Source organism: Heptranchias perlo, chromosome 2 (genome assembly GCF_035084215.1).
Source record: "Heptranchias perlo isolate sHepPer1 chromosome 2, sHepPer1.hap1, whole genome shotgun sequence".
NCBI lineage: Eukaryota > Metazoa > Chordata > Chondrichthyes > Hexanchiformes > Hexanchidae > Heptranchias > Heptranchias perlo.
The window spans coordinates 18,931,293-18,956,027 of record NC_090326.1 but is presented as its reverse complement, the minus strand read 5'-3'; the positions used below and the strand labels follow the sequence as shown (position 1 = coordinate 18,956,027).

Genomic DNA, 24,735 nt, shown 5'->3' with positions numbered 1-24,735 from the left:
CTCACCCCCCCTCTCTCTTTCCTCTCACCCCCCCTCTCTCTTTCCTCTCACCCCCCCTCTCTCTTTCCTCTCACCCCCCCTCTCTCTTTCCTCTCACCCCCCCTCTCTCTTTCCTCTCACCCCCCCTCTCTCTTTCCTCTCACCCCCCCTCTCTCTTTCCTCTCACCCCCCCTCTCTCTTTCCTCTCACCCCCCCTCTCTCTTTCCTCTCACCCCCCCTCTCTCTTTCCTCTCACCCCCCCTCTCTCTTTCCTCTCACCCCCCCTCTCTCTTTCCTCTCACCCCCCATCTCTCTTTCCTCTCACCCCCCCCTCTCTCTTTCCTCTCACCCCCCCCTCTCTCTTTCCTCTCACCCCCCCTCTCTCTTTCCTCTCACCCCCCCTCTCTCTTTCCTCTCACCCCCCTCTCTCTTTCCTCTCACCCCCCTCTCTCTTTCCTCTCACCCCCCTCTCTCTTTCCTCTCACCCCCCTCTCTCTTTCCTCTCACCCCCCTCTCTCTTTCCTCTCACCCCCCTCTCTCTTTCCTCTCACCCCCCTCTCTCTTTCCTCTCACCCCCCTCTCTCTTTCCTCTCACCCCCCTCTCTCTTTCCTCTCACCCCCCTCTCTCTTTCCTCTCACCCCCCTCTCTCTTTCCTCTCACCCCCCTCTCTCTTTCCTCTCACCCCCCTCTCTCTTTCCTCTCACCCCCCTCTCTCTTTCCTCTCACCCCCCCTCTCTCTTTCCTCTCACCCCCCCTCTCTCTTTCCTCTCACCCCCCCTCTCTCTTTCCTCTCACCCCCCCTCTCTCTTTCCTCTCACCCCCCCTCTCTCTTTCCTCTCACCCCCCCTCTCTCTTTCCTCTCACCCCCCCTCTCTCTTTCCTCTCACCCCCCTCTCTCTTTCCTCTCACCCCCCTCTCTCTTTCCTCTCACCCCCCTCTCTCTTTCCTCTCACCCCCCCCTCTCTTACCTCTCACCCCCTCTCTTTCTTTCCTCTCACCCCCTCTCTTTCTTTCCTCTCACCCCCTCTCTTTCTTTCCTCTCACCCCCTCTCTTTCTTTCCTCTCACCCCCTCTCTTTCTTTCCTCTCACCCCCTCTCTTTCTTTCCTCTCACCCCCCCCTCTCTTTCCTCTCACCCCCTCTCTTTCTTTCCTCTCACCTCCCCCCCCCTTTTCTTTCCTCTCACCTCCCCCCCCCTTTTCTTTCCTCTCACCTCCCCCCCCCCGCTTTCTTTCCTCTCACCTCCCCCCCCCGCTTTCTTTCCTCTCACCTCCCCCCCCGCTTTCTTTCCTCTCACCTCCCCCCCCCCCCCCCCGCTTTCTTTCCTCTCACCTCCCCCCCCCGCTTTCTTTCCTCTCACCTCCCCCCCCCCGCTTTCTTTCCTCTCACCTCCCCCCCCCGCTTTCTTTCCTCTCACCTCCCCCCCCCCGCTTTCTTTCCTCTCACCTCCCCCCCCCCGCTTTCTTTCCTCTCACCTCCCCCCCCCGCTTTCTTTCCTCTCACCTCCCCCCCCGCTTTCTTTCCTCTCACCTCCCCCCCCCCCCCCGCTTTCTTTCCTCTCACCTCCCCCCCCCGCTTTCTTTCCTCTCACCTCCCCCCCCCCCCCGCTTTCTTTCCTCTCACCTCCCCCCCCCCCCCGCTTTCTTTCCTCTCACCCCCCCCCCCCCCCGCTTTCTTTCCTCTCACCTCCCCCCCCCCCCGCTTTCTTTCCTCTCGCCTCCCCCCCCGCTTTCTTTCCTCTCACCTCCCCCCCCCGCTTTCTTTCCTCTCACCTCCCCCCCCCGCTTTCTTTCCTCTCACCTCCCCCCCCCCCCGCTTTCTTTCCTCTCACCTCCCCCCCCCGCTTTCTTTCCTCTCACCTCCCCCCCCCCGCTTTCTTTCCTCTCACCTCCCCCCCCGCTTTCTTTCCTCTCACCTCCCCCCCCGCTTTCTTTCCTCTCACCTCCCCCCCCCCCGCTTTCTTTCCTCTCACCTCCCCCCCCGCTTTCTTTCCTCTCACCTCCCCCCCCCGCTTTCTTTCCTCTCACCTCCCCCCCCCGCTTTCTTTCCTCTCACCTCTCCCCCCCCCCGCTTTCTTTCCTCTCACCTCCCCCCCCGCTTTCTTTCCTCTCACCTCCCCCCCCGCTTTCTTTCCTCTCACCTCCCCCCCCGCTTTCTTTCCTCTCACCTCCCCCCCGCTTTCTTTCCTCTCACCTCCCCCCCCGCTTTCTTTCCTCTCACCTCCCCCCCCCGCTTTCTTTCCTCTCACCTCCCCCCCCGCTTTCTTTCCTCTCACCTCCCCCCCCGCTTTCTTTCCTCTCACCTCCCCCCCCGCTTTCTTTCCTCTCACCTCCCCCCCCCGCTTTCTTTCCTCTCACCTCCCCCCCCCGCTTTCTTTCCTCTCACCTCCCCCCCCCCGCTTTCTTTCCTCTCACCTCCCCCCCCCGCTTTCTTTCCTCTCACCTCCCCCCCCCGCTTTCTTTCCTCTCACCTCCCCCCCCCGCTTTCTTTCCTCTCACCTCCCCCCCCGCTTTCTTTCCTCTCACCTCCCCCCCCCGCTTTCTTTCCTCTCACCTCCCCCCCCGCTTTCTTTCCTCTCACCTCCCCCCCAGCTTTCTTTCCTCTCACCTCCCCCCCGCTTTCTTTCCTCTCACCTCCCCCCCCCCCCCCCTTTTCTTTCCTCTTTCTCTTTCCCCTCTCTCTCCACATCTGATTGTTCTTTGAAATGGTCACTGTAAATAGATTTAATGTCCTTTTTCTTGTAACCCATTCCACAATTCTATTACCCTTTGGGGGGAAAATTCTGCCTCACTTCCTTTCTGTCCCCTGGCATTTGCAGTCTTCCCTTTTCCAAAGAAAATAAACTCAACTTCCTTTACTAATTTAAATTTCTGATAACTCTTGTCTCCATACCCTCTAAAGGGTGGTAATATTCTTCCAGTGATTAGATAACCAGTACTGTACTAGTACTGCTGATGGGTCTGATCGACAACTTATTTTGATTTATCTGGTCCCTCTCCCAATGTAACCCTGTACCATTTTTGCCCTGGCCACACACTGGGCTGATGGATTCATAAATTTATCCCAGATTTCTTTCATGATCAGCATGCTGTAGGACTGTTGCATTTGAACTCATACACCCCTGCCCCTTTTCTGCTTTACCGTGTGACAGTGTAGCTTAATGCAGCAGCTTGATATATATTTTGTTCATCACAATTTAAATTTTTGTATAACTAGTATCAATAATCAATGTTAAAGAAAGAACTTCAGTTACTCAGGACTAGTATTTAAAGTATTAAAGTAAGGTGTCAGCCTTGGCTCAGTTGGTAGCACTCTTGTCTTTGAGTCAGAAGATTGTAGGTTCAAGTCCCACTCCACATGAGCATAAAACCTATGCTGACACTTCAGTGCAGTGCTGAGTGAATACTGATGAAACATTAAACCGAGGCCCTGTCTGCCCTCTCATGTGGAGGTAAAAGATCCCATAGCACGATTTCGAAGAAGAGCGGGGGAGTTTTCCTGGCCAATATTTATCCCTGAACCAGCATCACTAAAAAAAAAGATAATTTGGTCATTATCCCATTGCTGTTTGTGTGAGCTTGCTAAGCGCAAATTGGCTGCCACATTTTCAACATTACAACAGTGACTACATTTCAAAAGTTCTTCATTGGTTGTAAAGCTCTTTGGGAGATCCTGAAGTTGTGAAAGGTGCTATATAAATGCAAGTCATTCTTTCTTTACTCTTTCAAGATGAGATCAAATAGGCTCTTCATCCAACTCCATCTTTGTGTTAGTGTCGGAACCACTGTTGGGGTGGGGGGAGGTTGGAACATCGTTAGGGGGTCGGAAAGATCGTTGGAGGAAGGCGCATGGATAGATCGGGGGGTCGGAGACATGGTGGAGGGGGGGGATGGGAGTCGGCTGACCGCATGTGTCAGATCGCGGTAGGTAGGCTTGTTGGGCCTGGAGGAAACACTCCTGCTCCTCCAGTCTCACAAGCAATGCAATAAAGGCACTTATCTTTTGATCCAGCCCTTCTCGCCTCTTACATGGCGAAAATCAGAGGGCCCGGATATCCCGGCCCCCAGGAGTTAATAATAAAATAGCTAGTAAATGGAGGCCCGCAGCCTCCTTAAAAGATTTTACTAACTGACCTGCCTCCTGAGAGCAGATTGGTCGCCTACAACCGTTAAAACCGGAAGTGAGTTCGGGTTTTACATTTTTTCCCTTCCCACCCACCCCCAACCCACCCGTCCTTTGGGGTTAAAATTACCTCCCATGTATCCAGAATATACACTCGTTTGTTGATGATGGTTGAGCCATTTTATGCCATTGCTCAATTGTAGTTTTGTGATCTTTGTCCTCCCATCTAAGTAAGTAGATGGGAGACATTTTATTATGGTTATTGTATAATTTATCTATAAACACCTGGGGCTTCATTTTAGCACCCGATATCGGGTGCGTTCCTGGCGGTGGGGGGGGCTCCGAAAATCGGGGAATCCCAGAGCAGGTCGGGAGCCCGGCTCCAACCCGCCCACTTCCGGGTTCCCCACAGACGCGCCGACGTGCGCGCACAGCCCCCGCATGTGGGAATCCCGCAGGCAATTAAAGCCAGCGGGATGCCACTTGAGAATATTTATCTAGCTATTTCAGGTCATTAACAGACCTGATTAAGGGATTATGTGAGGAGGGGTGGGATTTTACAAACAACTGGGACTGTTTCCCATACTGGGGGAAACACTCCCAGTTGAAATGGACGTGTTGCAGCCATCAGCCTGTGGCATCTGCATAAGTCCATTTGACAGGTGGTGGGGTGGGGGAGACCCTCACTCATTGCAGGAGGCCACTCTGTCACTTGGGACAAAGTTTGGCCTCCACCACCCTCCTCCTGACAAGAAAATTCACCAACTTGCACACTTACCCCAGGGTCCAGAGACATGTACCTACCTTGCGGACCCCCACAGATGTACATCTTCCGGATGGGGGCCACCGTAGCTGCAGTCATGACCTCCTCGGAGGGCGAACAGCCACGCCGTCCACCTCTGACACGTGGAGCTCCACAACACAGTGCTGTGACACATCCATCTGCACAGCAGGAGGGAGGGCAACCGCAGAGAGAGATTCGTCCCGGAGGGCACTACCCTCGCCACAAGGTCCACAGAGTGAGGCTCAGCTTCCTGGACCTCTCTGAGCAGCAGTGCACACGGAGGCTCAGAGTCACTCGACATGTAGTCGTGGACATCTGCAGCCTCCTTCATGCCGAGCTGCTCCCGGTTGTCCCGAGCACCATCTTCTTACCTGTCGCTGTCAAAGTCACCACTGCCCTCAACAACTTCTCCGCATCCTTTCAAGGTGCCACCGGGGACATCGCCGACGTCCCTCAGTCGTCTACACAAAAGAGCCCTGCAAATACACCTACACCACTCTGCAGTGACACAATGGGTGTCATCAGTTGTGGGTCTTCATTGTGATCCTCAGGAAAGGGCATTATTGCACAAACCAGACAAGATTCGCAAAGACATGGCAGTAGTGGTGCCAATATAATATGTAATGTGAGTTGGTCAGAAATTCAATATAAGTAAAAACCATGACAAACCTCAAACACCCTTGTGCATCCCCTTCATGCTCACGACACGTTTGCCTTACGCTGCCTACTGCACATATGTGATGCATGCCCTGTAGCTGCAGCACAGGTAGTGGCAGGTTGAGTGAGGCTGGCCGTGAGAGAGATGCACGAGAGGGTGAGTATGGGATAGAGCCATGAGATTGTATGACGATTGGGTTGAGTGCTAGTGGCGGGATGAGTACTGGCGAGGTGAGTAAGTGCAGGTAAGATGAGGATGAGCTTTGAGTGGGTATGAGGGGTGATGTGACAGAGTAGTGTTGGCAGAGCAGAAGGCGATGTGGGGTGGGGGTGGTGATGTGACAGATGGAGTGTAGGGGAATGAGTAAGTGTACTCACTTTGGATGACCTACTTAGGTCATTGGAGCGACTCCTGCACTGTATGCAGGTGGGCGATATGTTGGTGGTGCAGGTGACCTCCTCTGCCACCTCAAGCCAGGCCTTCCTGGTGGCAGAGGCAGGCCGCTTCCTCCCGCCCGCCGGGGGGAAGATCTCTGTCCTCCCCCTCCTCCTCACCCCATGTATTGATACCTGGAGTGAGGCATCATTAAACTGGGAGCAGCCTTCCCCCTTTAAATAGAGTTCCTCCAGCTGACAGACCTTACTGCGCATGCGCAGTCCGCCCGACGCGCAGATCAGCAGTGGGGAACCCGGAAGACCAGGTAAGTGGATCCAATTAGGCTGCGATCGCGCGGGGGGCAGACTGATTTCGCCGGGCGCGTTACCCACACGCCCAATAGCCCCCCGCCGCGAACCCGCAGCCCTGGTAACATCGAGCCCCTCATCTGGTAGCTCACTACATTTGTTGTTAACAGAATATATCACTGAGTAAATTAAATAGCATATATGGGCTTTATAAATAGAGGCATAGAGTGCAAAAGGAAGGAAGTTATGTTGAACCTTTATAAAACACTGGTTCGGCCACAGCTGGAGTATTGTGTCCATTTCTGGGCCCCCCATTTTAGGAAGGATGTGAAGGTCGTAGAGAGAGTGCAGAAAAGATTTACTAAAATGGTTCCAAGGATCAGGGACTTTAGTTACGTGGATTGACTGGAGAAGCTGGGGTTGTTCTCCTTAGAGCAGAGAAGGTTAAGAGGAGATTTGATAGAAGTGTTCAAAATCATGACTGGTTTAGATAAAGTAAATAGAGAAACTGTTCCCATTGGGGGAAGGGTCGAGAACCAGAGGACACAGATTTAAGGTGATTGGCAAAAGAACCAAAGGTGACATGAGGAAAATCTTTTTTACGCAGTGAGTAGTTATGATCTGGAATGCACTGCCTGAAAGGGTGGTGGAAGCAGATTAATCTGTGGCTTTCAAAAAGGAACTGGATAAATACTTGAAAGGAAAAAAATTTGCAGGGCTACGGGGGAATGGGACTAACTGGATTGCTCTTCAAAGAGCCGGCATGGGCTCGATGGGCTGCATGACCTCCTGTGCTGCACCCATTCTGTGATTCTATATATGTACCATAGGGATTTTGATAGAGTAAATAAGGAGTAACTGTTTCCAGTGGCAGAAGGGTCAGTAACCAGGGGACACACAGATTTAAGGTAATGGCAAAATAACCAGACGCAAGATGAGGAGACTTTTTTTTAACGCTGTGAGTTATGATCTGGAATGCACTGCCTGAAAGGCTGGTGGAAGCAGATTCAATAATAACTTTCAAAAGGGAATTAGATAAGTACTTGAAGGGCTATGAGGAAAGGGTAGGGGAATGGGACTATTTGGATAGCTCTTTCAAAGAGCTGGTATAGGCACAATGGGCTGAATGGCCTCCTCCTGTGCTGTATCATTCTATGATTTTATAGCATATTGACACCCTAGTTGGTGCGGGACTGGAATCACATATAGGCCAGATTGGGTAAGGATGGAGGGTTTCCTTCCCTAAAGAGCATATTGAACCAGTTGGGTTTTTACGACAATCTGACAGCTTCATGATCACTTTGATAGTGCCATAGTGCAAAATAAAACTAAGATGACTAGCAATCTTAAAAAGACAAGTCTAAAGACATTGTGTCTTAATGCGCAGAGCATTCACAATAAGCTAGATGTATTAACGGTTATGATATAGTTGCGATTACGGAGACATGGCTGCAGGGTGACCAAGGATGGGAACTGAACATCCAGGGGTATTCAATATTTAGGAAGGACAGGCAAAAAGGGAAGAGAGGCAGGGTAGCGTTGTTAGTAAAGGGGGAAATCAATGCAATAATGAGGAAGGATATTGGCACGGAAAATCACGATGTGGAATCTGTATGGGTGGAGCTAAGAAACACCAAGGGGCAGAAAACGTTGATGGGGGTTGTCTATAGGCTCCCAAACAGTAGTGGAGATGTAGGGGAGGGCATTAAACAGGAAATTAGAGACGTATGCAAGAAGGGTACAACTATAATCATGGGTGACTTTAATCTACATTTAGATTGGTCAAACCAAATTAGCAATAATACTGTGGGGAAGGAATTCCTGGAGTGTGTACATGATGGTTTTCTAGACCAATACGTTGAGGAATCAACTAGAGAACAGGCGATCCTAAACTGGGTATTGTGCAATGAGAAAGGATTAATTAACAATCGTATTGTGCGGGGTCCCTTAGGGAAGAGCGACCATAACATGATAGAATTCCTCATTAAGATGGAGAGTGAAGTAGTTGAATCCGAAACTAGGGTCCTGAATCTAAATAAAGGAAATTATGAAAGTATGAGGTTGCGAGTTGGCTATGAAAGATTGGGGAACTTTACTAAAAGGGATGACGGTGGATAGGCAATGGCTAATATTTAAAGAACGTGTGCAGGAATTACAACAATTATTCATTCCTGTCTGGTGCAAAAATAAAACATGAAAGGTGGCTTAACCGTGGCTTACAAAAGAAATTAGGGATAATATTAGATCCAAAGAGGAGACATATAAAATTGCCAGAAAAAGCGGCAAGCCTGAGGATTGGGAGCAGTTTAGAATTCAGCAAAGGAGGACAAATAGATAGATTAAGAGGGGAAAAATAGAGTATGAGAGTGAACTAGCAGGGAACATAAAAACTGACTGTGAAAGCTTCTATAAATATGTCAAGAGAAAAAGATTAATGAAGACAAATGTAGGTTCCTTACAGTCAGAAATGGGGGAAATTATAATGGGGAGCAAAGAAATGGCAGAACAATTAAACACATACTTTGGTTCTGTCTTCATAAAGGAGGACACAAATAACCTGGAAATGTTAGGGAACCAAGGGTCTAGTGAGAGGGAGGAACTGAATATTAGTAACCAATATTAGTAAAAAATTAGAAACCAATATTAGTAAAAAAAATAGTGCTAGGGAAATTAATGGGGCTAAAGGCTGACAGATCCCCAGGGCCTGATAATCTACATCCCAGAGTACTAAAGGAAGTGGCCCTGGAAATAGTGGATGCATTGGTGATCATCTTCCAAAATTCTATAGATTCTGGAACAATTCCTACAGATTGGAGGATGGCAAATGTAACCCCACTATTTAAAAAAGGAGGGAGAAAAAACAGGGAATTACAGACCAGTTAGCCTAACATCAGTAGTATGGAAAATGCTAGAGTCTATTATAAAAGATGTTATAACAGAACACTTGGAAGGCATTAACGGGATTCGACAAAGTCAGCATGGGTTTATGAAAGGGAAATCATGTTCAACAAATCTACTGGAGTTTTTTGAGGATGTAACTAGCAGAATAGATAGGGGAGAATCAGTGGATGTGGTGTACTTGGATTTTCAGAAGGCTTTTGATAAGGTCCCACACTAGAGGTTAGTGTGCAAAATTAAAGCACATGGGATTGGGGGGAATATACTGGCATGGATTGAGAATTGGTTGACAGACAGGAAACAGAGAATAGGAATAAATGGGTCTTTTTGCGGGTGGCAGGCAGTGACTAGTGGGGTACCGCAGGGATCAGTGCTTAGGCCCCAGCTATTCACAATGTATATCAATGATTTGGATGAGGGAACTAAATGTAACATTTCCAAGTTTGCAGAACGACAGAAAGCTGGGGTGGAATGTGAGCTGTGAGGAGGACGCAAAGAGGCTCCAATGTGATTTAGACAAGCTGGGTGAGTGGGCAAGAACATGGCAGATGCAGTATAACGTGGATAAATGTGAGGTTATCCATTTTGGTTGTAAAAACAGAAAGGCAGATTATTATCTGAATGGTGATAGATTGGGAAAAGGGGAGGTGCAATGAGACCTGGGTGTCCTTGTAAACCAGTCACTGAAAGCGAGCATTCAGGTGCAGCAAGCAGTTAGGAAGGCGAATGGTATGTTGGCGTTCATTGCAAGAGGATTTGAGTACAGGAGCAGGGATGTCTTTCTGCAGTTATACAGGGCCTTGGTGAGACCACATCTGGAGTATTGTGTGCAGTTTTGGTCTCCTTATCTGAGGAAGGATGTCCTTGCCATGGAGGGAGTGCAACGAAGGTTTACCAGACTGATTCCTGGGATGGCAGGACTGACGAGGAGAGATTGGGCCGACTAGGCCTATATTCACTAGAGTTTAGAAAAATGAGAGGTGATCTCATCGAAACATATAAAATTCTAACAGGACTAGACAGACTAGATGCAGGGAGGATGTTCCCGATGGCTGGGGAGTCCAGAACCAGGGGTCACGGTTTCAGGATACGGGATATGCCATTTAGAACCGAGATGAGGAGAAATTTCTTCACTCAGAGGGTGGTGAAGCTGTGGAATTCTCTACCACAGAAGGCAGTGGAGGCCAAGTCATTAGATGTATTCAAGAAGGAGATAGATATATTTCTTAATGCTGAAGGGATCAAGGGAAAAAGCGGGAACAGAGTACTGAGTTAGACGATCAGCCATGATCATTTTGAATGGCAGAGAAGGGCCGAATGGCCTACTCTTGCTCCAGTTTTCGATGTTTCTATGATAGCAGCTTTTCATATATTTTTAAACTGAATTCAAGTTCTTGAACTGTGATGGTTGGATTCGAACTTGTCTTCTCTAGATAATTAGTGCAGTAACATAAACAACTTTCTTGCATTATACCAGTGACTACACTCCAGAAGTACTTCATTGGCTGCAAAGCGCCTTGGGAGGGCCCACGGTTGTTAAAGGCGGTATATAAATGCAAATTCTTTCTTTACCCTTTTTTAAAAAAAAACAGTAAAAGGTAAATTTACGAAAGGTATTAAGGAACCCTTAGTACCACTAAGAGTGATTGGCCCAGGGAATGGACTGCCGATGGAGGCAAAACCCTAGCATCAGCTGGAAACAACTGGATGGGGCAATCGAAGGATTGTTTCATGTTTCATGCCGTTGGAAAGGGCCGAGCGGAGTCACTCATCCTTAAAACTAACTTGCTCCGGCATGCGTGGACCCGCCCCCCTCAATCCGGCGCGCGCCGCGTGGACCCACCCCCCCCCCCCCCCCCTCAATCCGGCGCGCGCCGCGTGGACCCGCCCCCCCCTCAATCCGGCGCGCGCCGCGTGGACCCGCCCCCCTCAATCCGGCGCGCGCCGCGTGGACCCGCCCACCCTCAAACTCTGGCGCGCGCCGCGTGGACCCGCCCCCCCCCCCCCCCCTCCCTCCCTCCTCACTTGGCGCTCGCTCGTACGTTTGCGCCGTCGGCTGTGGAGGAGCCCGTCAGCCTGGAAACCGGAGCGAGGAGCGGAGGACGCGGTCGGAGCCGAGCTGCAGAACTGCACCACAAGGGGAGCGGCGGCGGCGGCCCGAGATAGATAAATAAAACAAAGAGCGGCGCGCGTAATGGGCTGCGCTCCCTTCTAGGCCGATGCGGCGGGAGAGGTCGCGGCTGAGGTAACGGACGACGCGCACCCGCACCGTAGAGTCGGCGGCCATGGATTTCCAGCAGTTCGTCGACATCGCGGACAAATGGTGCTACAACACCCCGTTCGAGCTGATCGCCACCGAGGAGGCCGAGAGCCGCCTGGATTTCTACGCGGACCCCGGCGTCTCCTTCTACGTCCTGTGCCCGGACAGCGACTTCAGGGATAATTTCGTGAGTTAACGAGGGGACGAACCCGGGCGGGCCCGGTTGATCCTCCCCTCCCCCCTCCTCCTCCACGGCGCCTCCGTGTTTGACCCGGTTCGGTCTTGCCGCATCCCCTCGCCCGGGCCCGCGACCACCTTATCCGCATCGATTTCACGCTCGCCTCCGGTTGGAAACAGCCGCTTCTCTCTCTCTCTCCCCCCGGGTCAGCCGTGGTTAATGGCAGAAACCCACCCAGAGGGTCCCCGCCCCATCAGCCCAAACCTTTCTTTCCTCTCTTCCCCCCCCCCCCGCCCCCAACCTTCCCAAGCGGTTTTGCCTCATCATGTCCATATAGGTGGGTGGGGATGGTCTGCTATTGCCCTCGCCCCTCGCTAATGCTCCAAAAACAAAGACCAAGTGTCAGACTTCACTGCATTTTCCTTGTCAATAATGTCACTTTCTAATTTGTGATCGGTGAATGCGGACATCTGGTTATTGAATTACCTGGGGAGCCGAGGGCTGAGTCCCCACTCAAGAGTACAGGCGCAGTTATATAATGCTGCAGCTGATGTCCCTCCCTGAGCTTCTCTTCGCGTTTACTGTATACTGAACAGGTTGTTCAGACAGACCGTGTTTGGAAAGTTGCACGCTTATATAATTTTAATTTTTTTTCGTGTTCACAGGTAACCATTTTTTATTGCAAGTTTCTAATGCGTCAAACTTAGCAACAGCTGGAGAACCCATTTTGCAGCTTAAATCGGGAATCTGAATTCATGTCCAATTTCTGTCTCCTTCTCTTCCCCCACTCTCTCTCGCCACCCTAAAAAAGCCAGTGTTGAAAGAGCTGAATTTATTTTCCCTGGAAAACTGAGTATGGATCCTGCACAATATCAAGGAGCAGTATAATCGCTGCCTACAACAAATTATTTAATTGCTATGCCCTTATCGGTATGACAAATGAGACGACTTGCCTCATTCAGTGCATTGCCTCCACATGCATATCCATCTCAATTAAACATCCATTATTTAAGGATATTTGTTGCTTCTAACATTTCTGTAGGAAACCAGTTTTTTTTGGGAGGGGGAGAAAAGAATTTTGATCTCTTGAAGGCATATAGCTTGGCAGTTTTTAATGATTTAATTATTTTATATATCATCTGTTTTTCAGATTCCCCTCCCTCCCTCCCCCAGTGGTCCAGTGAGGAGCTGAGCTGTACAGATCAGGAATATCCCAGGTTTAAATTCTGGTAGGGCAGCAGCTTGGGGTACTAAAGTTTGCCTCAGCACCTCTGGATTAGGGAGGAGGAAATTGCTTAGGGCCCCCTGCTCCTGATGGAAAGTGAACATGGGTGTGGATGTTGGGCTTGGTTGTGATGCCCTCCACAGCTGGATAGTCCATCAGCACTCACTGGGTTCATGAAGAATGGCACTTGGATAAGGTGCCCAGCACCTAGAGAACAATGCTCCGATAAAAGTTAGTGCCTTCAGGAGTGATGGGGATGGAATCGTCAGGGGTTGGGGTGAGGGGGTAGAAATGGTGTATAAATTCAGTCACTGAGATTTGATCAGTCACAAGAGGACTTGATGTATTAAATTTAGTTTTTCAAATATCTCATCTTGCTTGTGATTTGTTTATGGTTTTGGGGGTTGGCTATGAAATCATGCAAATGGACTATTCTGAAGAATAATAGCATTTGTTTAATTTTGTTTGTTCACTCTTCAACTTTCTAGCTACATATACGGAGACACATTTTGCTCCACACCTAGAATCATAAAATTTTGCACTGTAAACGGAACCATTTGACCCAAAGCCCCTCTGAAAGATCTGTCTACTTGGTTCCATTTTCTTGCACTTTTAAATTTTTAATTTTCAAATATTTATCCACGTCCCTTTTAAAAGTTACAAATTTGGATTCTGCTTCCATCACTGTTTCTGGTGGTCATGATGTGGAGATGCCGGTGATGGACTGGGGTTGACAATTGTAAACAATTTTACAACACCAAGTTATAGTCCAGCAATTTTATTTTAAATTCACAAGCTTTCGGAGGCTTCCTCCTACCTGAGGAAGGAGGAAGCCTCCGAAAGCTTGTGAATTTAAAATAAAATTGCTGGACTATAACTTGGTGTTGTAAAATTGTTTACAATTGTTTCTGGTGGGTCATTCCATGTCCAAACAACCCACTGCATAAAAACATCCTACTAACCTCTCCCATCATTCTAATTCCTGGCAACCACTCATCTAGTTTATGAAGAAACATTATGTTGTACTAGGATCTGGAATTTTTTTTATTCACATAAGGTGACATTTATTATCTGCATCTTATGACTCAGCAAACTATTGATGTCGCTGTAGAAAACATACAATAGCATACTTTTTTTTGAAGGAACCATGGCCTAACTAAGCCCTTTGTAATTGAAGGAGTCACTGGAATGGACGCTCTGATGATTTTCTTAACAGCAGGACTTTTTCCCTCCAGTAATTTTAAAAAAATAATCAGATCACCAAATTATATTAGGATAGCCTAGCTGTTTGGGTTCTTGCTTACAAATGGTGGTTCCTAGTGTTGGAGAAAGAAATTGCTGAAAGCTTTTTAAAAAAAATGATTCTGGTTATATCTGGATGTCAGATCTGGTTTTAAAGAAAAGCTCTACTCATGTTAACCATTAATGTTTAACAGAACAATACACCAGACTTTGAAATGTAAAACGAGTGGCTGACTTAAATTCACTGGGAGCTGTTTATTTGGTCAGTCCTCTAGTGAAAATATACTTGCTATTTCCATTCCCTTTGTATTGTGTCCCTGTTTGTGCAGAGGTGGAAGATTTCACAGGTCCATGTTTGCACTTTAGTTTTCTGGGAGGAGGGCTGTTGGCACTTGCCTGTTGGACTTGTAGAATAAATTGAAATGCTGGACTGACTGACCTGAGCTTCAATTCCAAATCCTCCCCATCCTTAAGACCACTTATGTCCACGTTTGCAACATCAGCCACCTCAGCCCCTCCACTGCTTGAAACATTTGTAAACAATTTTACAACACCAAGTTATAGTCCAGCAATTTTATTTTAAATTCACAAGCTTTCGGAGACTTCCTCCTTCCTCAGGTAAATGTTTCAGGAGCTCTTACATGTATAACTGTTTCATGCTTGAAACAGTTATACATGTCTTTGTCACCTCCAGACTTGACTACTTCAGTGCTTTCGTTGGCCTCCCATCTTCCACCCTTCGTAAACTCGCAACAGTGCCGTATGTACCTATAAGGCACAAAGACCTGTGTGCCCCACTCCTCACTGACCCACATTGGCTCCCTGTCCCTCAGTGTCTCAAATATAAAATCCTCATTTTCCATCCCTCCATGGCCTCATCCCATCATATCTTTGCATCCGCTTTGGGGTCCTATGACTTCCCCCAAACTTTCTGTTCCTGTGACTCTAGCTTTCCTCCCACTCGTCCCCATAATTAGCAGCAAATACTTCAGTTGTCTGGGCCCTACTCTCCAGAATTTCCTCCTTAAACCTCTCCCCACACTCCTTTAAAATCCTCCCCAAAATCAATCTTTTTGACCAATGGTTAACGCTCCTAATCTTCCTTTCCTGACTTGGTGTCCATTTCCCATACGCATTCTGTAAAGCACAGTGGGATATTTTATGTTAAAGTAGATGTAAGTGGCTGTTTGTTTCCTCAGTTAGAAACAGCTGTACTGTTGCATAGCTGAGCTTACAAAAGGCAGAAAAATAAGATACCTGAGGGCCTGAATCGAAGTTCTTTGTTTGGTTTCTAAGTCTTCAGTTCTCATTGGTCAAGCATGGAAGCCAGAATTAAAATTCTACTGAGATGGGAATCTCACTAATCAGTGATTGTGGGGAGAGGGAGGGAGAAGAATCATTAATTAGTTCTGTCCATTTAGTGGAAGCACATGCTATCCGTTGAAGTCCTCAATGTGTCTTTCCAACTGAAGGAGAACAGCTGACAATACAGCAAAGCTATATTGAACGTGTGTTCAGAGAAAAATTGTCCTTTTCTCCCTGGGTGGGATTTGTGACATTTATTCAAAGAGCCCTGTTGTAATACAGATGTTCTTGCTTGTTTTAGTTATCCGTTTCATTTATACAATGACAAAAGGGCACTTTAATAGTGTACAGCTCCCCCCTTATAAAAGGGGGGCCTAAAACACAAAAAAATAGTGTACAGCTGGTCCATACAACATAATTATGGGCAACGTCCATGCAGTAGGAAGCTGAAGCCTTCTTGAGAGAGTGTGTGTTTTTTCAAAAACTCTTTCTGGGGTAATGGAGTTGCTGAAAAGATTTAGCCAAGGGTCATGGAGCACAAGTCACAGAATGACACATTGGGAATCAATCATCCAAAAGATTGTTGGCACATGCAAAGGTGAGCTCATAGAACCATAAAAGTTTAACAAAACAAAAGGAGGCCATTTGGTTCACTGAGTCAGTGCTACTCTAAAATTAATCCCATTGCCCTGCTCTCCCCAGAGCTCTGTGTCTTCCTCTGCTTGAAATATTTATCCAATTTTCTCTTCAAAGATGCAGTGCTCTACCTCTACCACGCCCTGTGCCAAAATATTTCTGTTGTAAACATTTTTTTTAAACGGTGGCTGTCTAGGTCCATATTTGTTATATTTTTCCTGTCCTGTGTGACTAATGAAGATATAATATAGGACTAAAGTCAGCTTAATCTCTATTTTAAACATGAACATCTGTGTCATCGTATACGTCAGGTTTTATGGGCCCTTTGTCACCTGGGATTGATGAATTTAGAGGGATCAGAAGAAATTTGATTGCTATAATCCATTAGTTGTGCACATAATGATTAATCTATATGTTGTGGATCATTTTCTGCTGTAGGAAAGAATTCTGTTTGTGGGTAAGGAGAAAATTGATGATTTGGCCATCTGCTGTAGGTGTTTACTAGTTCAAGGTACTTTGAGTGATCTGCAAATGCTGAGCATAACCTGACATGCTTTTGCACTAATGGTGCACAAACAAGGAACTGAGGAACTAGATTCTGATCCCGGGACATTAAAGAAAACCTTTGAAAGGTGGCTAGGCATGCCTCCTTTTTCTGAATGAGGAGTTGATGCAATGAAATTTGGATTTTGGGCTAGTTGATGTGGCAAATGATAATTGCCACAACCTCTTGGTTTCAGGAACAGCCTGGATGGTACAAGTAACAACGAGGAAAAACTTTCATTTGTTCAACTCTCTCTGCTGATGACTTCAAAAAAGGGTTGACTGAACTATGTCTGTGCGCCTGGTCCAATTATCCCTGACCCTCTAACGCTGCTCCATCCTGGTCTCGACTCCCCGTATGCAATGTCACAGGAGATTCACTAGAGTATGATTTTGTTTTACTAATGCCAATGAAACAATGGAGAATGGGGAAAGATATCACTTGAAAAAGAAGGTTGCATTCTATTTTCTAGCATGTTTATATTATTCAACAATACAGGGACATGATATAACGCAACATTTTCTACACTCCAAATTATATGTTAGATGCACCCACCTTGATGGTTCTTTTTTGCTCCCATGGCAGACGCACAGAACTAGATTTTTTTTTGATGGGGAGTGGAATTTGGGATATGCTTTTTGACAAGAAGTTGTATAATTATACACTTTTTGCCAGTCAAAATGTCTCGTTATTGAGATTCATTCCATGTGTCCTTTCACTAGTCTGTAGACATTCGGAATGATCTCCTGCAAGGTATTTCTGAATTGTTGGATTTTTAATTCATTTACAAACCGTGGGCCTGATTTTCAGATGTAAGTTTCCACTTCTGCTTTTATATTTTAATTCCAATTTGCAGATGTTTTGAATCTAAGCACAATCCAGGACAAGTTTATTCTCTGCAGAAAGCATTAACTTTATGCATTCTGGTGTAAACCATGAAAGGCCCAAAAATCTATTACAGGTTTGTAATTGTAACTACTCTTTGAGCTTTAGTGACCTGGGGAGATGCCACCTGAAGAGTCCCTTCAGCTGTTTGATGTGGCATGCTCTAGAAACAGAGGACATGGCTCGAGCTTAAAAGAAAGAAGGTACACAGTTTAAATTCAACTACTTGAGGGTAATAATAGATAGCTTTTTGCCAACCAAAGGGATATGGGCCAAAGGCAGGTATATGGAGTTAGATCACAGACCAGCCATGATCTTATCAAATGGCGGAGCGGGCTCGAGGGGCTGAATGGCCTACTCCTGTTCCTATGTAATGAACATGTGAAACAAACTGCCAAGGGAAACATTATGTGGAAAAGAAAATTTCAAGCGAGAGTGGAATAACTATTTGAGGGTGTGCGTGATTTGAGAGACATTAGTTTTGGGGTCACCGTATTGGACCTGAGTCTTTTCTGGTCATGAGCTTCCTCATGTTTAGTGTACTCAGAGCTGTGGAAGCCAGACAGTGCATTCTTTGCTAATTAACATTCTGACCAAATGGAATGTAGTGTTTCTTGGGTTGATGTGCACAGGGAGGTCAGTGAGGATGAATAGTTCATTAATGATGTCCTTCTAGTGTTGAACTCAGTAGGGGAGATAAATGAGTGAACCAACAGGGTGTGTATAGGCAAATAGTGGAGGACAAACAGGTACCAGGTAGGGCTGAGGGTGTTTCTGAGGAGAATGAGGGTGAAATGAATGAGGAAATGTGCATGGGGAACAGATCAGGTCATCTGAACTTTGACAGACAGTGGGTGGAAGGGGTTTGCTGTAATTGGTACTGACTGCAGCTTAGTCTGAGCAACTAATACATTTGCAGAAAAAATGGAGTAAAAACTCAATCTAGTAATTTGAGCTCTGGCCCCATACTCCAAATTGAGCCTCAGGCTCCCAACACAGGAGTAATCTGTTCCAGGAAAATGTCCAGGAATTTACAACACTACAAACAACTCTGAGTGAGAATCGCCATTTTATTCTGGGTTAAAAAAATTTATGGAACAGCAGCTCAAACCAAATTCACAATTTTTGGATCAATACAATTAGACGCTTCCTGCTATTTGCCAATTCGAGATTGGTGGCTTCCAAAACAAAATTGAGCAATTTGATTGTTTCCCCTCACTTGATATCTGCCAGTGAAATTTCACTCTTTTATCTGTTCACGTTTAGTCAGTTGGATATTTGGTCACTTAACAAATATGTCCTCATTTTAGGCAATCACAAATTTTAAAAGCCGTGTTTAAAATTGTAATGTATCAGTAAGAAACGAGCTATCACCCAGGCTACGACTTAAGGATTGTCTGGCTTGTTTTCTGTTTTGTGACCACTGTTTGTTATGGCGTGATGCACATATAGTCAGGAAATGTGTTTTCTTTTACATAAATCTATAGGGAAATTTTCACAGCTCGATCACATCTCATTGAAAATATGTAACGGCTGCTGATAATCAAGTGCAGGCTTTATTGTGAAATACTTGGATCCGTTTGTACAAATGTTCTAAAGACATCCTGAATGAACAGTTTATACATGCATATTAAAACAAAGAACTTGCGTTTATATAGCGCCTTTCATGTCCTCAGGAAGTCCCAAAGTGCTTCACAACCAATGAATTGCTATTGAAATGTAGTCGCTGTTTTTGTAGGCAAACGTAGCAGCCAATTTGAGCACAGCAAAATCCTACAAACGGCAATGAGGTAAATGACCTTTTCATCTGTTTTTGATGGTGTTGGTTGAGGGGCAAATGTCCTTTCTATAATGATACAGCCTAAAACCCATACGTTACTCTAGTTGTGGCCAACTGTTTTAAATAAATTCATCAGTACTTTGCTCTGCTTTCTGTGCCCCTATTTATGAAACTCAAAATTCTATTGGCCTTTTTTATGGCTTTATCTACCTGCACTTTCATGGAATTATGCATTTGAGACCCTAGGTGTCTCTTCATCTACACCCTTCAATATCTTTCCATTGTGTGAATCTCTTATTCCTTATTTTTCCTCACAGAATGTATAGGCATACAATTATCCATATTAAATTGCGCCTGCCACCTGTCTGTCTTCCTGAACAAAAAACAAAATAGTGCAGGTGCTGGAAATCTGAAACAAAAACAGAAAGTGCTCGAGACACTCAGCAGGTCAGGTAGCATCCTTTGGGAAAACAGTTGACATTTTCAGGTATAAACACTTTCTCATCTTTTATAATCCTCCTTTGTTGTTTTATCAGCAAATTTTAAGATTGTGTTCCTTGTGCCAAAGTCCAAATTACATGTATATACCAAGAACAAATGTGGACCTGCACTGGCCCCTGGGGTACCCCACTTCTAATCCTTCTCCAGTCTGAGCAACACCCATTTACCCTCACCTTGCTACCTGTCTGTCAACCAACTTTCTGTCCATTTGGATCTGTCCTATAACATTTCTAACAAGCCTCTTGTGAGACATCTTTATACAATGCCTACTGAAAAACTGTGTGTGCGACATCTGCTGCATTCCCTTTTTCTAATCAGTCATTTCTTCAAAAAACTCTTAAATTTATCAAACATAATTTGCCGTTAACAGATCTGTGGTGACTGTCCTCGATTAACCCACGCATTTCTGAACGCTTACCGATTTTATCTTCAATTGTGGATTCTGAGAGTTTGCCCCACAACTGGCCTTGGACTTGCATACAGTGAAAGCCATTCACTGTTGGTATTTATTTCTGCATACACACTTTAGCCGTAGAGCCACGTTATCTTATTTACTGTGCAGATACTGTGTATATAAGATAGGCAAAACAATGAGTAAAATAATGGGTACAATTCCGAGAAGCAGGCTGGATAGAGTACCCGTGTAGTAGTAATTTAATGAGAAACAGACAGCGTGGATTTACAAAGGATAGTTGTCCAACAAATGTCCTCTGGCTTCAAGAACATTACATGTAAAGTAGATCTATGATGATGGTTTATCTGGGCTTCTAGAAAGCTTTTGGCAAAATCCTACATGAATGTCTACTAATCAAATTAAAAGCCACAGGACGAGGTAAGAAGTTGACTTTTTTTTTTAAAATAGCAACTTGAGAGTTGTTGTCATCCTCCCACTCATGTTTCTAATCTGCATTAATGACTTAGATATTGAAACCTGACACATAAATAAGGAGGGCAGCAAAAGACTCATGATATAGTTGTTATGCAGTTGGGCACAGAAATGGCTAATTAAATTTAATACCACTTGGATAGGCAATGCTTTACATATGTATCATTCAAAATTGTGTATGTGCATACTTCCTCTCCACTTTCCCTTCGGCCTTCTCCCCCACCCCCAACAAGCCCCTATGCTGCCAGGTTCTAGCACTCCTGCCCCACTCCCTCTCTAGTCATGCTGGATCCCAGAATCTACCCCCCCTCCCCAGGAACGCTTCTCAGTGCTTAAAAACCTAGAGACCACATTCCCTGTACTCTCTGCTCCCAGTATAATCCCAGTGCTCCCAGGCCCTGAGAACGCACACTCCAGTGATCCCAGATTCCTGGGCCTGCTGCAGTGTTTGTGGAACCCTGGGACACCCCCCACCCCAAAAAAAGTACTGTGGCCCCTAGACCCCTTTGTAGTACTGCCAACCCTGGGCCCCTTCCCAGGGTTACCCCATGCTGGTAATTCACTCTCCCTGCTAATACCCCTATTTATATCAAACCTGCAATTCATTGTAAGTCATACCATGGGAGATTTGTTAATTTATATTTATTCAGCTGTGGTATTTATTTATCTTAAGGAAATCAGTATTTATTTTCTAAGAACCATTCTCAAAACACAATTCAAGCTGTTTAAAAACTTAAAACCTGGGAGCTCCAAGTTGCCAATCTCCAACCTGTATATCTTGCTGAGCATACTGGACATTAAACAAAGTGAGATGATAATGAAATATATAGATAAAGAGACATACAATCACCAAGGCAGTCCTTTATAGTTTTCACAGAATAATGGGAAGAGTTGCAGAATCAATCCCCAAAACACCAGTAAAATCTCAGCGTGCTATGTAATAAAACCAGAATTTGACTTATTCAGTCATCGTAAATAAGTGGCCTTCATAATGCATTGTGCATTACATTCTATATAAAAAACTTGAGTTTATATATTGTGTTTCACAACCTCGAAAGTCAGAAAGCACTTCACAGCTAATGAAGTACTTTTGAAGTGTAATCAATGTTGTAATGCAGAAAAATGTGGCAGCCAATTTGCGCACAGCAAGATCCCACAAATTGCAATGAGATAAGTAACCAGATAATCTGTTTTTGGTGATGTTGAGGGATAAATATTAGCCAGGCCACCAGGACAACCCCGTGCTCCTCTTTGAATAGTGTTATGGGATCTTTTACGTCCACCTGAGATAGCAGAGGGGGTCTGGGGTTAAAGTCTCATCCGAAAGATGGCACCCCAACAGTGCAGCACTCCCTCAGAACTGCACAGAAGTGTCGGCCTTCGTTATAATGCTCAAGTTTCTGGAGTGGGGCTTGAACCCACACCCTTCAGTTTCAGAGGCAGGAGTGATCCCACTGAGCCAAGGCTGGCGCCTATTATAAAATAGCATATCCTCTAGCTTGGCATGAGCAATGCCATTGGAGATCTGAACAAATACAAACATTTTACGTAATAAATGGGATTCTGTAGAGGGAAACATTAAAAGTGATAACTCTGCCAGGTTCCTTTCTGTGTCTAGGCAATGTGACAAAGCAATTTTTTTTAGAGCGCCATAGGCAGAACAGGAGGATATAAGTCTTCAGAGGTTATGCTGGGCTCTGCACTACACTGATCAGGCCACACTTAGAGTACCATGTCAATTCTGGTCTCCATATATCACAAAAAAAGGGATCTTTAAGGAGGCTGCAAAGAGGATGTAATCTGAGAAAAAATTACAGAAGCTGAAGCCTAGAAAGAAGTGTGTTGAGGGGAAACTTATCTCATTAATCCCAGATCATAGACTCCGATCCCCAACGCTTCCAGATCCTGGCCCTCCCTCTGTTGCTATCATGGCTTCCTCGGTGCTTCCAGGCAACTAATCTTATATTCCTACACCCTGGCACCTCCCTCCTTCCCAGTATTCTGACACCAGGACCATCCTCCCACTGCTACTAGACCCCCGGAACACAACTGCAGTGCTTCCACTTAATATCTTATGCCCCTCCACCATCACGATCAGTCCCAGACCCTAGGACCCATCTCCCCATTCTCTTGGATCCCATGATTCTTGCCGAATGCTCTTCATTCCCCACTGCTTCCAGACCTGTGCCTTCCTCTTGCATATTCTGATTCCCTCCCAGTGCATTATACTGTATTTTCCAGCTTGCTGTAAACAATGCCACAGGACATCCCCACTTCCTTACAAAAATCCATATCCTCTGACATTGTAAACAGTAATTGCAAAAGGATACTTATTGAAAATTCTACCTTTTTTATTTTAATACTTTCAGTAACACTTGAAATTAAACACGTCCTCATCTCTTCAGTGAGAGCACTAGTACACTTACCATTATATTTAAAATATTCAGCTGGCTGCTGATCTATTTTCCTGGATGTGAGCTTTGAAAAATTAGCTACACCTGTTGAATCATCTTGTTTATTTACATAGGTGTGTGGTGTATAGAATTAAGAGTATTTGACAATCCAGGCAATTGATTGTTTTGCTTTGGGAACAGATAACTTGCTCAAACCATTAGTTGGCAGCAGTTAGCAAACTGGATGGTTGGAAATCTCTCATTATGTTGCGCCATTGCTGGCAGGGAAAATTTAGAGTCTATTCTATTCGTGATGCGAAAATCTCACGGGCCAGAAAGCAGAGGATTTAATTTTTATGCTGTCTGGAGCGGAGCTGTTTGAAGTAACTTTACGTGCTTTCACAGAGCTCTGCTGTCCTGAACCGATCACGATCACTCAGGGTGGAATTCTCTACCCCAGAGGGCTGTGGAGGCTCAGTCATTGAGTACATTCAAAACAGATTGATAGATTTCTAGATATCCCCTTGATGCCTTTTGTGTCCAGAAATCTATCTAGCTCCTTCTTAAATATATTCAGTGACTTGGTCTCCACAGCCTTCTGTGGTAGAGAATTCCACAGGTTCACCACCCTCTGAGTGAAGAAATTTCTCCTCATCTCAGTCCTAAATGCCCTACCCTGTATCCTGAGATTGTGACCCCTTATTCTGGGCCCCCCAGCCAGGGGAAACACCCTCCCTCCATTCAGTCTGTCTAGCCTTGTCAGAATTTTATGTTTCAATGAGATCCCCTCTCATTCTTCTAAACTTAAGTTTTTGGCGGGGGCCAAAGATAATGGCTTCAGCCTTCCCAGTGTTTAACTGGAAGAAATTACATCTCATTCACAACTGGATATCGGACAGCAGTTTGACCGCACGGACACCGTGGAGAGCTGAAGCTGGAACTCATCGTCCATGTGGAAGCTGACCTCATGTCTGCGGATGATGTTGCCAAAGGGTAGAGTGTAGATGAAGAGGAGGAGTGGGGCATGACTACACAAAGCTGTCTGTAAGTAAGAGAATGGTGGTGGGAGTAGGAGCTGAGTTAAGGCTGTTCTTAAAGACTGTAACCTCGTAAATGTTTCCCAAAATCCTAGATCCTTGTAAAGTGTCCACTCACTATCCACCAACCTGTAAAGCGCGCAATGAGTGCTATAGAAATGCAAGTGGTTGTTGAAGTTCATTTTGTTTCCTTGTATAATGTAATTCCACTGTGCAACCAGTCTCTGGGTTGAGTGGATCTCTCAATTTTGTAAAACTTTACTTGTGCTGTATTTTCTGGCTCATTTCTAGAATTGGACAGGCAGTCCAATTTTTCTTTATTGATTATGTAATCCTGCTGTTGCCAGTACATGGCTTGCTGAGTCACAAATGAATACACCATTGCAAGGGGCCACACTAGAACATTTGTCTTGCTTTTTGTAAGTAAACACAGAGCTCTCATTGATGATATGTTGGTGTGCCTCCAGCAGCACTAAGATCATTCCCTTTCTCTGACAAAAAGTAACTCTCTTTAAAAACAGTGTAGGGTAGTTTAAAAGATCAGGGAAGTCAATGGAAAGGAAGATCGTGCAGGGTGTATCACGGCTGATTCGATACTGCCTGTTTTGCACCTCCATCAAAGTTGAATTTTACCCTTAATGACACCATATTCAGATGGTAATGCAATCTGAAAGGTTATGGAATATTTTTTTAAAAAAACAGGTAGCCAAGGGTCTTCACTGAAGCTGCAAACAATCTC

At 45.8% G+C, this 24,735-nt stretch overlaps 1 protein-coding gene across 1 annotated transcript in view; it reads left to right on the top strand.

The window, feature by feature from the left end:
* Positions 1-11,134: 11,134 nt before the first annotated feature.
* Positions 11,135-24,735, top strand: part of mturn (maturin, neural progenitor differentiation regulator homolog (Xenopus)) — a 30,550-nt gene continuing 16,949 nt past the window's right edge. Inside the window, exon 1 of the mRNA XM_068000885.1 lies at positions 11,135-11,571. Within this exon, the coding sequence (XP_067856986.1) occupies positions 11,410-11,571 (162 nt within the window). The 5' untranslated portion in view covers positions 11,135-11,409. The remainder of the gene's footprint in view (positions 11,572-24,735) is intronic.